The 14,837-nt window shown below is 41.9% G+C and overlaps 1 protein-coding gene across 4 annotated transcripts in view; it reads right to left on the bottom strand.

Annotated features, from left to right (window-relative positions):
* The window catches only part of col12a1a (collagen, type XII, alpha 1a), a 57,583-nt gene that overhangs the window by 34,397 nt on the left and 8,349 nt on the right, over positions 1-14,837 (bottom strand). For 3 of the 4 annotated variants that reach the window (XM_040136619.1, XM_040136620.1, XM_040136621.1), the window contains exons 8-23: positions 14,448-14,621; positions 14,009-14,299; positions 13,261-13,863; positions 12,132-12,410; positions 11,772-12,047; positions 11,385-11,657; positions 6,883-7,152; positions 5,378-5,644; positions 4,965-5,157; positions 4,714-4,838; positions 2,879-3,028; positions 2,677-2,796; positions 2,321-2,485; positions 2,068-2,214; positions 1,304-1,443; positions 373-502 (exon numbers count right to left, since the gene is read on the bottom strand). In XM_040136619.1, the coding sequence (XP_039992553.1) occupies positions 373-502; positions 1,304-1,443; positions 2,068-2,214; positions 2,321-2,485; positions 2,677-2,796; positions 2,879-3,028; positions 4,714-4,838; positions 4,965-5,157; positions 5,378-5,644; positions 6,883-7,152; positions 11,385-11,657; positions 11,772-12,047; positions 12,132-12,410; positions 13,261-13,863; positions 14,009-14,299; positions 14,448-14,621 (3,603 nt within the window). The remainder of the gene's footprint in view (positions 1-372; positions 503-1,303; positions 1,444-2,067; positions 2,215-2,320; positions 2,486-2,676; positions 2,797-2,878; positions 3,029-4,713; positions 4,839-4,964; positions 5,158-5,377; positions 5,645-6,882; positions 7,153-11,384; positions 11,658-11,771; positions 12,048-12,131; positions 12,411-13,260; positions 13,864-14,008; positions 14,300-14,447; positions 14,622-14,837) is intronic. The other variant, XM_040136622.1, reaches the window with a different exon arrangement.

Genomic DNA, 14,837 nt, shown 5'->3' with positions numbered 1-14,837 from the left:
GAGATTCAGTGATGTTGGCTGACTCAAAGGGAAATTGCTGCTTATGAAACTAAAGGCTGAAGGCTGGAGTGCTCAAGAGCTTGTTGAAATTTAAAATGTTGTTCTTAGACAACCCCTTACATCTGGGTTTCCTTAAGTGGGAAAGTCTCTGTGAGTGAGAACATGCCTCTTCAACCAAGTTCAGCATAATATTGTCTCATCTAAGACCAGTGATCATAGACCAGTCAGCCAGTTCTTGTTAGATAGTTTAGTTTAGGTAGTTTACATTCCCGTTGGCAAATTTTACCATACATGGATCTCTCAGGTGGATCTTTTTAAACCAAATGTTACCAGCCTATAAGTAAGCCAAAAACCCAGACAGAGAAGACATACGTGTGGTCTCGGTTCCTTTAAGAGGCTCACTATTCTCCTCTCCCACCACGGAGTAGACGCTGACCAGGTACTTTGTCAGAGGGAAGAGTTTCTGGAGAACCACCGTGTTCTCAGTACCATCCACGAACACCTAATAAGAGAGGGAATGGTTAGATGATTGCAGCTAAAGTAGTAATCTGTAGGATCCCTCTATTATGTCACTGGCACAAAGCTGTCATTCAGGAGTTAAAAACCTTTTATGAAGTCTGAGTGCCTGCAGATACTTTCTCAAAATAAAAGATAGTGTTTTTGTTGGGGGACCGATAACCAATTTAGGAGCAAAACAATCAAATGCTCTATCTATTATTGTTACTGAATTACTGAATTAACTTGAGCATTTTGAAAAGAATTCCAATTAAAACAAAAACCTCTGACAAATGTTTACCGGCCTAAAACTCGGCCTGAACGTGTGCTTCAATTCCAGATCCACATATAAACAATAATAAAACCTCATCCACTATGTACACTATTAAACAAAACCATGGGAGGTGGACAAAAACAAACATCTCCTACATATAATTAGATTCAGACAAAAAAAAAAGCATCTAGTCCACATTTTGTAGGTCCTAGACCCTGCTGGCTATCACTTGTGATGTCATTATTTACTTTCTAATCTTCTTATCTGAGAGCTGTGTTTTTTTGTTTTCTTGCCCTGTGTCAGATAATAGTGTAATTAGACACCCACAAAGCCAGACGCCAACACAAACAGGAGGCTGGAAATAGACATTTGAGTTTCCCATCAGTATCAAAAACAGTGGGCCAGGCCACCATTAAACCAACATCCACTCAATACCAACACGGCAGGATGCGCTACACTTACTGCAAATTTTGGTGCGATTGAATTAGTTACAGTCGAGACTGTTTTTGGTGTTGCACATTATGGCCGATATACCTGTTGTGGGAGTCCTGACAAAGTCATGTACTCCACAAGGTACTTCTCCACGGGGCCTTCAGGAGCAGTCCACGTGGCTCTGAAGGAGTGGTGAGTAATCTCTGATGTCACTAGATTGGTGGGAGCATCTGCTGCACCTCCTATTTAGATGTAAGCATAGAAAGATAGAAAATTGCAATATGGGCCATTACAGTGAACATTTCACACTGTCCTGCTAATGTATTCCGGATCGTTTTCTGCCTTTAATGCTTGTGATCACTGATTCTGAGTTAATTAAAGAGAGTTACAAAATTTGACAAAACCCATCACCTTTTAATTCTTACAAAGTAGTTTCATGGCTTTTCTACAAAAGTTATTTATGAGGGAGCAAAAACAAAACAAAAAAAAACTAAACGTGGCAATAAAAACATGTTTACTTAGTAACAAGTCTTAACAGAACCTTGTTCATACTGTAGCAATACTGACACTCTAAAGCCACATCCTCTCCAAGAAGTTCCCCAATAGTAGCTCTTTAATTGGATTCAGGAGCCGACAGTTTCCTATTCCATGGAGGAAGAAGGAATAGATCTGCAATAATTTTCAAGAACATGGCTGGTTCTTAGCTTCTAGAGTTGCTTTCCATGGTGGGCCACACATGTAACTTCATGTGGGCTAGGGATGCCCTACACTCATCAAATGTCTGGGAACAGAGCCGTTGGCTTAGACTATGCGGTATGTAGTTATGAATAGTATCTGTGCATACACTGATGCAAACTCATACATACCTGGTCCCTTGACACTGTTACAGAGGTTGTCAGTAAGATTGTCCACAATGTCCAACAGGAAGGAGAAGTCAGCCACGTTGTACATGTGAATATCATCTGGATCAGAGGCAATTGACCTCAACTCATTCTCATCAGCATTCTTCACACCTAAACAACAATGTTTAGTTCAACAGTCATTAGTAAGTTGATACATATGGGAATTCTACTTCAGAGGATGAGTCCTTGCAAGTCAAGAGAAGGGAATTTTGCTTACCAATGGCATACAACTCAATGCCCTGATCACGCAGGTTCTGAGAGTTGACAATAACATCGTCCTGGGATTTGCCATCAGTGATCAACACACCGATCTTTCGAGAGTTGGGTCGCATCCCAACATTCTCTTTGAAATTGTTCTGGAGGATGTAGTTCAAAGCCAGACCTGCAAATAAGACATTTGTGTATTTATCAACCTGATCACAACTTCAACTCATTCATGATGAATCAGAGAAGAACACAAATGGATAAACTGGTCAAATTTTAGACACACAGTCTATAATCCCCTCTGTGCCTACAGTAACAGAAGTGGCAGCACTACCAATAGTAAAACATTAAAGAAATAGATTGAAGTACCGGTCAAGGTGTTGCCGCCTTTGTAGGGCAGGTTAGCCACAGCCTCTAGGAGTGACTCCCGGGTTCTATGAGCATCCAAGTACCATTCAGTCTTGGGGTCTCCGCTGTACTGAGCAAGACCTGTAGACACCATACCTGTTAGACAAACTCACAAAGACTATTTTTGTATTATTAGTAATAACCAGTATACTGGTTGACCCACCAATTTGGACCCTTTCGGGGCCAATGTCAAAGACTCCCACCATTCGGGCGATAAAGGCACGAATGGTCTTGAAGTTGAGACGTCCAATACTCCACGAGCCGTCCACCAGCAGCACAATGTCAGCCTGCGCAGTGGTCTTACACATCACATCTGAGAGGGCAGGAGTTAATGTGTCATAATTGGACAAAGTGGAAAGTTGCAAATGAGATGTAGTTCAACTGTCATGTATACAAAATGGTGTGTTCTGAATTATACAGATGTAGAATGTGTTCAAAGAAATATGAGAGTAAAAGGAAAGAGGGAAAGAAAAGTTCATGACATAAAATTTCATTTTTAGAAAAGGACATCAAAACAATTTCCAGAATGCTAAACAAACATCTCCACAAACAAGCAGTTAAACATTACTTTTCTTCCTTTAATTCTTATCAGAGAACTTTGATTTTCCAGTTGTTATAATTATTATCTTCTTGTCTTGTGGCAATTCGAGGCAGTCTTCCTCTCATTTCTTCTTTTTGGATCCATGAGTTAGTCCAGGAGGGCAAATCAGGAGAATATGCCCTTAATGGCCCATGACATATCAAAGGCCTCCACTGGAGAGATTATTGCGCTCTCCAGAGCAGCAAGGTAATATTCAGATCCATGTGTTTCATACAGCTGTGTGATAGCCAGATGTTGAACCTAACTGCCACTGTCTGCAACTGAAAACAGGTTATATATTTGATTGACAGATTGGTTTGCTCACACAGAAAACCCATCCCGTGACAGACAACCAGCTGTCAGACTTACAGAGAGAGAGAGAGAGAAATAGAGGGAAACTACAGAGGTACTACAACATATCTGCTAACATAATTCCAACAAGTAGGTCTGTTACAGGTATATATATATATTTATATATATATATTATCACACACACACACACAATATCTGAGACTTCATAAGACAATTGGCTATCTGTTGGCTAGGATGAAAATGAAAAAAAAATTAATGAAAAATTACATTCGAAAAATTTTTTTTAATGTAATTTTAAACAGTTCTTAATAAATTAGGACAAGGGATGAAAGAGAATGTTACTTAAGGTTTTTAACACCCACAACTTTCTTTGCCCTTGGAGCTCCAGAGGCTTGCTAAGAACTGACCTGTGGCCATTAGATGGTACAGGGGAGACTGGGATTCTCTCACCTCTTCTATTTTACCTTTTGGAGCTTGCAGCTGTCCCTGAATCTGGATCTGCCTCCATATTAGGACTGGGCCCTGCAGCTAAGAGGTGACCTTTCAAGTTCCTTTCAGTAAACACAACAATTTTTCTCTTCTCACACTTACTGCCTGCCTCACTCTGACTCACAAGGTAGGAAAACCTTTTATAACTGCAAACAGATTGTATGCGTATGGCTTGAATCTACACTGGCCGTACTTGGACAGGAAATAAAAAGCGGAAGCCCAAAGTGACACAATGAACAAAGTAAGAAAAGGGTAGATGGATGGAATTGCCATTACATCTGTTATTGCGTGAGACAATTAGCTTTGAGGAAAGGCATTTAGATGAACTCTTCAGCTTTTATGAGGCATGGGTTTAGAGTGTATTTTCCTAAGCAAAAAATTACAATGTGATACAGACTCCAATGTTTGACCGTTGCTGCCAAGACACAGAACATTCTGGAGACTCTGCCTTAAATGTGATGACAGGCAAATTACTAAAACCATTTCAGTTGTTCGTGTTCTAGTTAGTTTTAGCATACAAATTTTTTTCTCTGTTATTCCTTTGATGTTATAGTACATTTTTATCATATGAATGTAGGTTTTACAATAGAATATTGGATTCTAAAGTAGAACTTTACCTGGTGTCTCAAAAGGTGGAGGCTCAGGTCCATCACTAAGAGTGGTTTTCTCCTCTCCAGCCAATGGCATACTCTCTCCTCCATCAAACATACCAAACACATTCACTGAGTATTTGGTACCAGCTCTGTAGCCCAAAAAAAAAACAGTAGTGTTCAGTTTGTTTGTTTTTTTTACATGATATACTGGAGAATATTATTCAAAGCTTATAGGACAATGAGAATCAAAAAGGGGAATCAGCCTGAAGACACACCTCAGCTCCTCTAGGACAACAGTATTATCATAAGGTCCAACCCGAAGTTCTCCCAGGTCAATGTCATCCCCTACAGGGTGGAAAGTGACTTTGTAACCCCTAACATCACCAGGAGCATGGTCCCAAGTTACACGGAAGCTGGTCTTGGTAGGCTCTGAAGTGTGTAGGTTCCTAGGACCTTTGAAAGGTGACACTGGAGAGAAGAAAAAAGCATAGTGTAGATTGACTAAATGGGACAGTCTTTATAATGAAGATAAAGAACAATAAGTACATTTACTGCCTTAGTCATTTAGTATGAGGTGGTATGGTTGTGATGAGGATGTGGTTGAGTTTGTAAATGATAATCAAACTTTTCCTAACTTGACAACAGACAGAGCTACATTGGTGGTGTGGTGAATGATAGGCCAACGTACATGTTGTTCCTACTCCTTGCCTTGCTTTGCCCTCTCCAGAACGATAGACTGGCAGAACAGTGATGTCATAGGTGGTGAGGGGAGTAAGGCGCCTTAGCACAGTGGAAGTAGTGCCACCAGCCACCTTAGCTGCTAGCTGGCGCCCTCCAGCCTGGGGTTTGTAGGTAACGCGGTAGTTGAGCACATTTCCAGGTGCCGCCTGCCATGTCACCTTCATGCTTTTCTCTGTCTCCTCTGAGACAACAATTGCTCTTCCAGCAGCTGAGACTGCAAGGAAGGAAAAAAGGAACAAAGGTTATAAAGGAGGAGAAATGATGAATGGATGGTCTGAGGGAAAATGTGTACTTTGGGCCTTGTTCAGATTGGAATCTGTACTAAATGTGTGCTTAACCGCTTATATTTCCAACATACCTTTGGAAATATAAGCAGCAGAGCTTTCCTGCTGATAAGTAAATTAAACAGTAACACGCTTGGCTACCTCAGAGTCTTTCATTCTGAAGTATACCTTAAACAGGCCCAAATTTACATGATTGATTGTGTTTAGTTGGTGGGTTTGGGAGCCAGGCTTAGTTGTCTTGTGAATCTGAGCAAATCCCTTTCTGTTTCTTATTTTCAGAGCAGAAAGTGTGAACTGTTCAAAACGAACTGAGGAAAAGACTGCTCACTTTTATTAACGGAAAAAAGCAGTGCACCCAGCGCAACAGACAACGGGTGCAAAGTGAAGGAAGGAATGAGAATGAGGCGGATGAATTCCCTCCAAAATAGTGTGAGTTTCCGCTCAATTTGCTTTACCCATCCAAGCATGAGTGTAGTCTAACAAGGGAGAGGCCAGTGTCTATCTGTCCTGCATCTCCCATGAAAACAGGGTGCAGGCACGCTGGAAATTATATCACCCCTGTACATACATATAACACACAAGCACAGTCTTCAAGATGTGCACGCAAAGTCTCTATTGTCTTGATGTCTCAGGTGAATACCAACAGCTATGAAATTATCTCGTGGCTCGACAGAATGAACAGAACAGTAAGTGTCGCTGACAGATCCCTAATTTTATATAACACCCTGAAATGGCGTTTAAAGCTTAACTTTATTTTGTGGATGATTTTTGAACCCGCGTATCTACCCCAGATTTCTTAGTAATGATCTTCTAAAGTCTATTTGTAACTTAAGGCATAAGGAGAGTTAACGACAAGAAAGTTAAAACCTGCATTCTTGGCTTTTAAAACAATCACCATGACAATTACACATGAAAAAGCTTTTTAGCCGTCCTTTTGTGGTCATACAGCTTTCATGGCTTTTATGGTTGCAGAGTTAAACCAAATGCACCTAACTCATAAAAATTAAGTGGAGAAGAGGAAAACAAGAGCGGAGGAGCTTCCCAAAGAGACAAAGAAAAAGAAACAAAGACAGAAGGGAGCAGATGTAGCAAGCAAACAAAGAAGAAAGGTGAAGGATAGGCAAAGTAAGTTTATGGTGGAGAAGTTAAAGCAGCTAAAGTAACTTACCATCTGTGGTTTCTTCTCCGACCAGTGGCTGGCCCTCTCCACGGCCATAGCCAGCAAACACAGAGACCTGATAGCGTGTCTCTGGGGTGAGACCCTCCAGAACCGTGGCAGTGGTGTCTCCTGGTATTGTCTTTTCCCCAGCCTCTTCAGTGAAAAGAGACTTCCACCTGATCCAGTACTGACGAACGTTACCAGGGGCCGCAGTCCAAGACACAGCAAAACTGGTGTCGGTGATATCTTTGGTCACCAAGTCTCTGGGTGAACCAAGCTCTGTGGATAAATGAAAATGGTGGTGTTAGTACTAAGGTAAAAACATGCTTCAGCTCATCCCAGCCCAGTGATGGCTTTGTCCAGGTGTGTTGATTTTTAATGCAGATATATGGAGGTTTGAAGAAGAAAACCAGACACAAATCGTAAATGGACAAAACCAATAACCCCAACGATAAGCCGCCAACAATCACTCATCTGTCACCACTTTAACCCCTTAGGATCTATTTGAACAACCTGATTTTCTCCCTTCTTAATCAGAGACTGCTGGAAAAATCTCCCTGGAAAACTAATCACAAATCACATATCCTCAGCGTTCCTCTGCAGCACTTTTATTTTCCATCGAAACAGAGGAAACCAGATCCACCAAAGTGTGTTTGCTACAATTGCAGATGTTGCACTCTCCCTTTCCCTCCTTCACTCGCTTTTCCTGAGAGACCATCTTGAAAGGAGAAAGGCACAGAAATAGAGTGGAGGGAATTTTGTGGTGGTGTCTCGTGAAGTGCAGCCAGCACATGCTTGGCTGAGAGGGTTGCCCATGTTGAGATGGACTCTCAACACTCCAGTCTGGCTGCCATATAGAAGAGCTGTATCCACCACAGGAGGATAGGCTGCCATACATAGCCTCCCACACAACCTCTGGGATTATTATTCCTCACTCAATCCCCTAAACCCCTCCATGTCAGCAACTAATGACAATATAATCACAGGCAGAGCAGAGCTGCGCTGCTGGGTGGTCTCTCTCAAACCTTACCAAATGAGCTTTAATAAAAAAGCCAGTTGCAAAGAATGAGATGAAGCACAAATCTACCACAAGTCCAATGCATGATCATTTGGAAATGTTAGGAGAACGTGGAGCACAAAAGGCAGCTGTGTCTATCTGTCACCCTATGAGTCCTTCTCAGCATCAAACCATTGCAGATGATTTGGAATCTGATGTGAACAGAAATGACAGCAGCAGCCGTGCCGGCCAAGCAAAGCGATCTGCACCCTAAGAGAAGAGTCTAGATATGAAGAGTAATGGCCACGACCACAAACTAATGAAGAGTTGCAGATTTTGGAGCCCCATGAAAAAAGTGAGGACTGCTTATAAATACCCATATCATTTTATCAAAAGGGTAATCTTCGGCAACAGCAAAGGATGAACTTGACTGACTTTTACGGCTGTGTGTGAACCACGGGCAAAATAATCGCAAGAAAATGACTTCTGCAGAGAGTTGCTCACTTTTCATCAATACTTGCAGACAAGCTAAAGAGAAGGACCCACTCCAGGAAGCAAAGCACACATACACAAAACACATGGTCCACAGACCTAGCAAAAGCTTTGGTTTTTCTAATATATGCATTTACAAAAAGTAGTGTATGTAACAGATATGTGTTAACAAGAATACACATGTAACTTTATGCAAATAATTACATTCTGGGTATCCCCTTAGTCTTTAAAAAAAAACACACATATGACAGAACTGATGATCATCTTGCAGGGCATGTGCAGACATAACCTTCACATTTGCAGCCAAAGATATCTAAAGGTTGAAAATATAAATGAATGCACTTGTGAAAAAGATTCAATGCCAACAGGTAGGGAAAATGCACAGGACACACTACCAATCTACCAGCACTATCCTAACTATTTTACATGGCTTAATAGACTAAGTATCTTTATGCACAACCTTGGTATTGGATAGCAGTTAGTTGGATCTCAGACCCGACTAAGCTATGTTTTACTCATTCTAATTCAGGCTTTACCCAGGCTAATTCTGTAAACTTCCCCAAAATCACAGCAGGAAATACAAAGTTCCCTCCATCTGCCATTTCAGCACTGGCACTCCACTTCAAACTTTCCTTAGTGCATGGTTCACTAAGACATACTGTATTTCTGAGACACAAAGAAGAAGCCTTCAGTGTCTGTGTGCCAAGGCTGCCTCTTTCTGGCCTTTTACCTCAAAGGATCTTTAGAGCGGTGGAGAAAAAAAGCCTGGCAGTACCACTGAAAGAGCCTGACAGTGCCTAAAAGTTCCCAGAGGCATCATTTTAAGAGGAAATAAAACCATGATGCTACAGTTTCACCTGCTGTTGTGCAGCTCGTTGTGGTGCCATGTAAATAATTACTTATTTGAGAGATGGGTAGAATAGCTCCTTCAGGGTTTGAACATATGACCTCTCGCTTATGGGCCAAGCTTTTTATCCACAGGGCCACCCTGAAGCATTCTGGTTCAAATTTTGAAGTACCCATTTTTCTATTAGTCCTCACTCTCTCTCTCTCTGCCTCTGCCTGTCCTTTGTCCCACCCTGGAGGAAGACGAACAGACAGTTCTCCCTGAGACCAGACAGACAGCTCACGTGGCTTTCAAGGTCCTCTTGGGTAACATCTTCCACATGTGGGATAAAACTCCCTCTTCTTAAGTAAATAATTTTGCCATGTTTGTGTATAATATCCTCATTTTGGATGTTTACCTAAGCATTCCCTTTGACACCATCTCTGTCCTCCTTCTGAGTCATTTCAGGATGTTATAATTCTGTCCTACGGCTTCTGTATTGGCCACCATCCACTGTTAGCCACAAGGGGTGGCTTTGTGTGAGCCACTCTCTTCCAGTTCTCGCCTACGTGAACTTCACAGAGAGGGTCACTCAAAATGAGTGGCACTTAGAACAATAAGATCAGTGTTGGAGTATGCTGACGTCATGACAGCTTCATAGAGCTGGCTAAACAAAGTGCTTTGTCATGGAGGTTTTTCCTGTGGGACAGTGTGGCTGATGACAACACATATTTGACCCAGTGAAACTAACTCTATAATCAAAACCAAGCTCTTTGGTCAAAGTGGGAACGGAGAAAAAAAGAAAAGCAAAATAATTCCCTTTCTTTTAAAATCTTCCACTAAACAAAATGTAAACAAAGATCCACTATTCTAGTTGTGAATTCAAAATTGAAATTTTTTTCATTTCTAAAGGACAGAGTAATAGCCAAAGTCCTCCTTTGTAACCAATGAGCAGGTCCGTGTGGTTTGTAATATGTACGCCTGTTGAGTAGGAACACACCCAGCACTGAGGTCCTCACTACTGCAGATTAAAGACTGCAACTGTGCTGTTTTCATCAAAGGAAAAAAGAAACACTACAGAGGTCATAACTGATACTCTCCAAGTCTAGTTCAGAGGCTGCTACAGACCACTACAGCATATTGGGGTAAACTCCCCACTATAATTTAATGCCCAACCAGGTAAACTCCTCTGGTTTTGCAGTCACAAGTGGAGCTGACTAAAATCCAGAGACATTTTCCTCTGTGGGACAAAGTAGCTTGGTTGTTTTTTTGCACCCCCAGAGCTAGGACCTCCCCCCTTTTCTCTAGAAACAGATGTCTTTGACTTCCTTTCCTGCGGTATGACACTACAACAATTCTTTTTACCAATCAAAAGAGTACAGCCTCGTGTCTTCTTCACCGTCTATAAACAGTCATCTATATGTAGAAAAAATCCACAGATGGCGTACAACATGCCAAAAACTAAAATGTTGTGGGGACTTTTGTCAGAGAGCTAAACTGACAGCCAACAGTCAACAGCAATTATTTACAAGTAAAGTAATACAGCATCTGATGTTCATAATAAAATATTCCCCATATGTCTTATAAAACACTGTAAAACAATAAATCATATGTCCCAGACAGGCCAAGATGTAAAGGTATTACCAGGAAAGCATATGGCTGTCAAAGTCTGTTCCAACCAAAAGTTTTCAAAGTTTACAAGCATCCCCCACCCATTTCCACCTCACTGTCTTCATGGGCGGCAAAGCCACCCTAACCTACAATCTGTGCCAAAAAAATTACATCAAGTGCCACATTCCTGTCTTTTCCCCTCTAACCACAGCCCATATACTCAACCAACCTTGCTAAGTAAAAGCACAACTTCCTTAATTCTGATGTAGTCGCCTGTGAGAAACACCAGATGCTACATACTTGGAGGGACTTAGAGCGAGACAAATTACCTAATTTCAGCAGAATAACACCATTAAGCACTTTGAAAAACTATAAATACTAATCAATAACCAAATTTCCCTAAATGTGCATGCCTAAATCGCTAAGGTTTCTTGCCTCTGGAAAAGAAGCTGAACACAATAATACATTTGTCCATTCAGCAGTATGCACTTGCTGAGCCCACAGCCACAAAGCATGCTTCACATTTCTGTCACACATTCTGTCACGTTTCAACTTAGACATTAGCAATATGACAATCTTCCATACCTTCTAAGGTTGTTCCTGTGCCCAGAAGAGGATCACCCAGACCAGAAGAATAGCGAGCACTAACAAACAGCTCATATTCAGTGGCTGGTTGGAGGTTCTTCAGGACAGCTTGGGTAGTATCTCCTTTGACAGATATCTCCTTCCTCTCACCACCATCAGCAGGTTTGAAGGCAATGCGGTACTGAAGGACATTTCCTGGAGCAGCCTGCCATGCCAGTTTCATTGTAGATACGGTCTCGTCAAAGACACGAAGGTCGCGAGGAGTGCCACGGGCTGAGAGGAAACAAAAATGGATCAGAAACTAATTTATTTCGAGTTTCACATAACTGTTTGGCACTTGCTGTTAACAAATTACTTCCTAAAGACTACTAGCTTTTTCTGACTCACCTTCCTTAGTGGTACCATCGACCTGCATCTCCTTCCCTATGCCAGTAGCGTACTCAGCAGACACAGACACACGGTAGGTGGTAATGGGGAAAAGCTCCTGGAGAACTATGGTAGTCTCTGGTCCAATGGTCTGTGCCTCCAGTGTCTCCCCAGCACCATTCAGTGGAACGTAGGACAGGCGATACCTGATCACCGAACCTGGAGCAGCTTGCCATGACACCCTAAAACTGTTTATTGTCTCCTCTGTAACTCGTAGGTTTCGTACAGTCCCTTGCACTGAAAAGAAAAATATTGTAGATGTTAAATATTCTAATTTTGATTACTTTAGCTGTATTGGGTCAAACCCAAAGTCTCTCTCACCTTCAAGAGTGGTCTCTTCACCAGTCAAAGGGAAACTGTCTCCTTTTTCGTACTGAGCAAAGACGTTGACTTCGTAGGCAGTGAGGGGATAAAGGTGGGGCAGAACAGCTGTGGTGGTGTCACCAGGTACTGCCAGAGAAATGTAGTCTCCAGTGACATCTTCAGCCTTGCGGAAACGCACAAGGTAAGACATGACACTGGTAGTAGGGGCAGTCCACGTGGTACGGAAACTTCTGGAGGTAATTTCAGAGAACTGCAAGTCTCTGGGTGGAAGCAGACCTGAAAATCAAAGATTACTTATTCAGAAAGTCTTTCATTAAAAGGTAGCGTATGGGCCCTAATCACGTTAAAGTTGCAAATTGCTACTACCGTGATCATATTTTGCTATAAATCTATTAGGTTTATGGGGCTACTGTGGCTTTGTTTTATTCCTTTCTCCTCTCTGTCCATTGCCTTGGACATGGGCATTACCTTCAATTAATGGCAGAAATGAATAGCAAAGCATTGTTGTAACTTTGTTCAGCTGACAAAGTTAAAAAACATTTTTATATCAGGCATGGAATGGTACACTCACAAATTGGTGTGTGTTTTGGGACTACATGCCTTCAGTATCAATAAGCATAGTGTTTGGTGTGATGTCTTCTAACCACTGTGTGAAACAGCTACAGCTCTATTTTCTCTCAGAGCTGGGGTGGCCTTTTGAATCATAATTATGGTCAAGTTGAAATAGTACTGTTGTCCTAGTCGCTGTAGTGTTTTCAAACTTTAGGCGATAAATGCTGTGATAGAGCTCATTCAAGAAGCATGTATGTGGTTTTGTGGTGTGATTACTGGCAGGCTGTGTTAGAGTGAGTTCATTAAATTTTGCTTGTGCCTTGCCTGACAGCAATTTACACATTATTATAATGCTGTGTTTTGCTTTTTCTTGATCGCATTGGCTCTTCACCACCAACAGACAGACAGATGGTACAGTGTCTAATAAGGGCAGTATGGACCAACATGAAGGTACTAACATACTTAGCAAATGGCAGTCTTCCAAAACGGATGCCAAGAAAATTATGACCATATTATGTGGCTACACTTCAAGTAACACTTAGCATGTCAAGATATATTCTATCCTCCTACTTACTTCTCTTTTTGATGTTGAGTAGCTCCTGTTCAATCCTCAGACAGATGGATTGGGTCAGCTCCTTGGAAATCCTCTGGAAAGCATCAAAGTCCTCCACCTCATAGACATGAGTGTCTGCTGGGGGATTAGCAATGGCCTCCAATTCAGACCTTACTGCATCCTTCACACCAACGGCAAAGATCTCCACATCAATATTCCTCAGGTTGGTGGCTGCATCCTTAAAAGAGTCTGATGACTTTCCATCTGTGATCAGGACCATGACACGGGGAACATTTTGTCTTGCTCCACGGGCAGGGATAAAGATCTTCTCCCTGACATAGGCCATGGCCTTGCCAGTGTTAGTGGAGCCTCCACGGTAGGGGAACGTGCGCACAGCTTTGACAACAGCATTAATATCATGGTGGGTGTTGAGGGCAAACTCGGTGTGTGGATCACGACTGTACTGGACCAAGCTAATCTGGACCTTGCTGGGGCCAATGTCAAATGAATTGACCAGAACCTCCAAGAAGGCACGGACTTTAGCAAAGTTTTGTAATCCAATACTGTACGAGCCATCAACCAGTAGGACCACATCAGCCTGCACATCCACTCCCAAAGAGCACTCTGGGAGGACAAGAAATCATGGGTCAATTAAAGGCCTCGTATAGCTTACATAATGAAACAAGTTGACAATTGAGGGACTTAAAGTAAATCTAACCTAAAAATAGTCAAATAAAGATGACGTCCATGCACAACCAATTCATCTTACCTGTTGAAACCTTGACAGGCTGGGTCTTCTCCAATGCAATTGTGGGCTCACTGGGAGTCAGACCCTTGAGGGCATACAAGTTGATCTCATACTCAGTCTCAGGGGAAAGGTCACGGACATTGATGGATGTTTGAGTGGCTCCCATGTATAGCTCCTGACGTTTCATTCCAGGTAACATGGGATTGAGAGTGAGCTTGTAGCCTGTGATATCGCCTAGGGATGCATCCCATGTCACTCTCATTGACTTAGATGCAATTTCTGTGACCTGGAGGTTAGAGGCTGGCTCCACCACTGAGGAAAAAAATCACAAGAAATTAAAAGATTTTAGTTAGAGAATTAAACCATTTAGACTCTGTTATTACATGGGCTTTTAAGATGTAGCATCAAAATGTTAGGCTGTATATATTGTAACACATCCAATAAAGATCATTTGGCTCACTTTCTTCTCCGCTGACCAGAGAGCTGAGCTGGTCATCAACACCGGAGCAAACCTCTTGGATGATCTTTTTCTGTACCTCTTGGATCAGGTCAAAGTTGGGAACATTGTACACATGTTTATTGTAAGGTGTGGAGGCCATATCCCTTAGCTCATCCTCATCTGCGCCTTTGATACCTGAGTGGGGAAATGTGAAGTACAACAATGTTAACTCATGTTTTATCCTACTGTCTGCATCACAGATGTGGAAGACTGTTGACGGTTTCAGAGCACTGTGTATGATAGAAAATAGTGCCTGACTTTTACCAAGTAAAATATCTCACAAAGAACAATCAGTGGAAAATCAAATGATTTCCCAGAAGAGGAAGACTTTCACATGGTAGAACACAATTC

This window comes from Xiphias gladius, chromosome 10, assembly GCF_016859285.1.
Source record: "Xiphias gladius isolate SHS-SW01 ecotype Sanya breed wild chromosome 10, ASM1685928v1, whole genome shotgun sequence".
NCBI classification, from domain to species: Eukaryota; Metazoa; Chordata; class Actinopteri; order Istiophoriformes; family Xiphiidae; genus Xiphias; species Xiphias gladius.
This window is presented reverse-complemented; position numbering and strand designations above follow the sequence as displayed.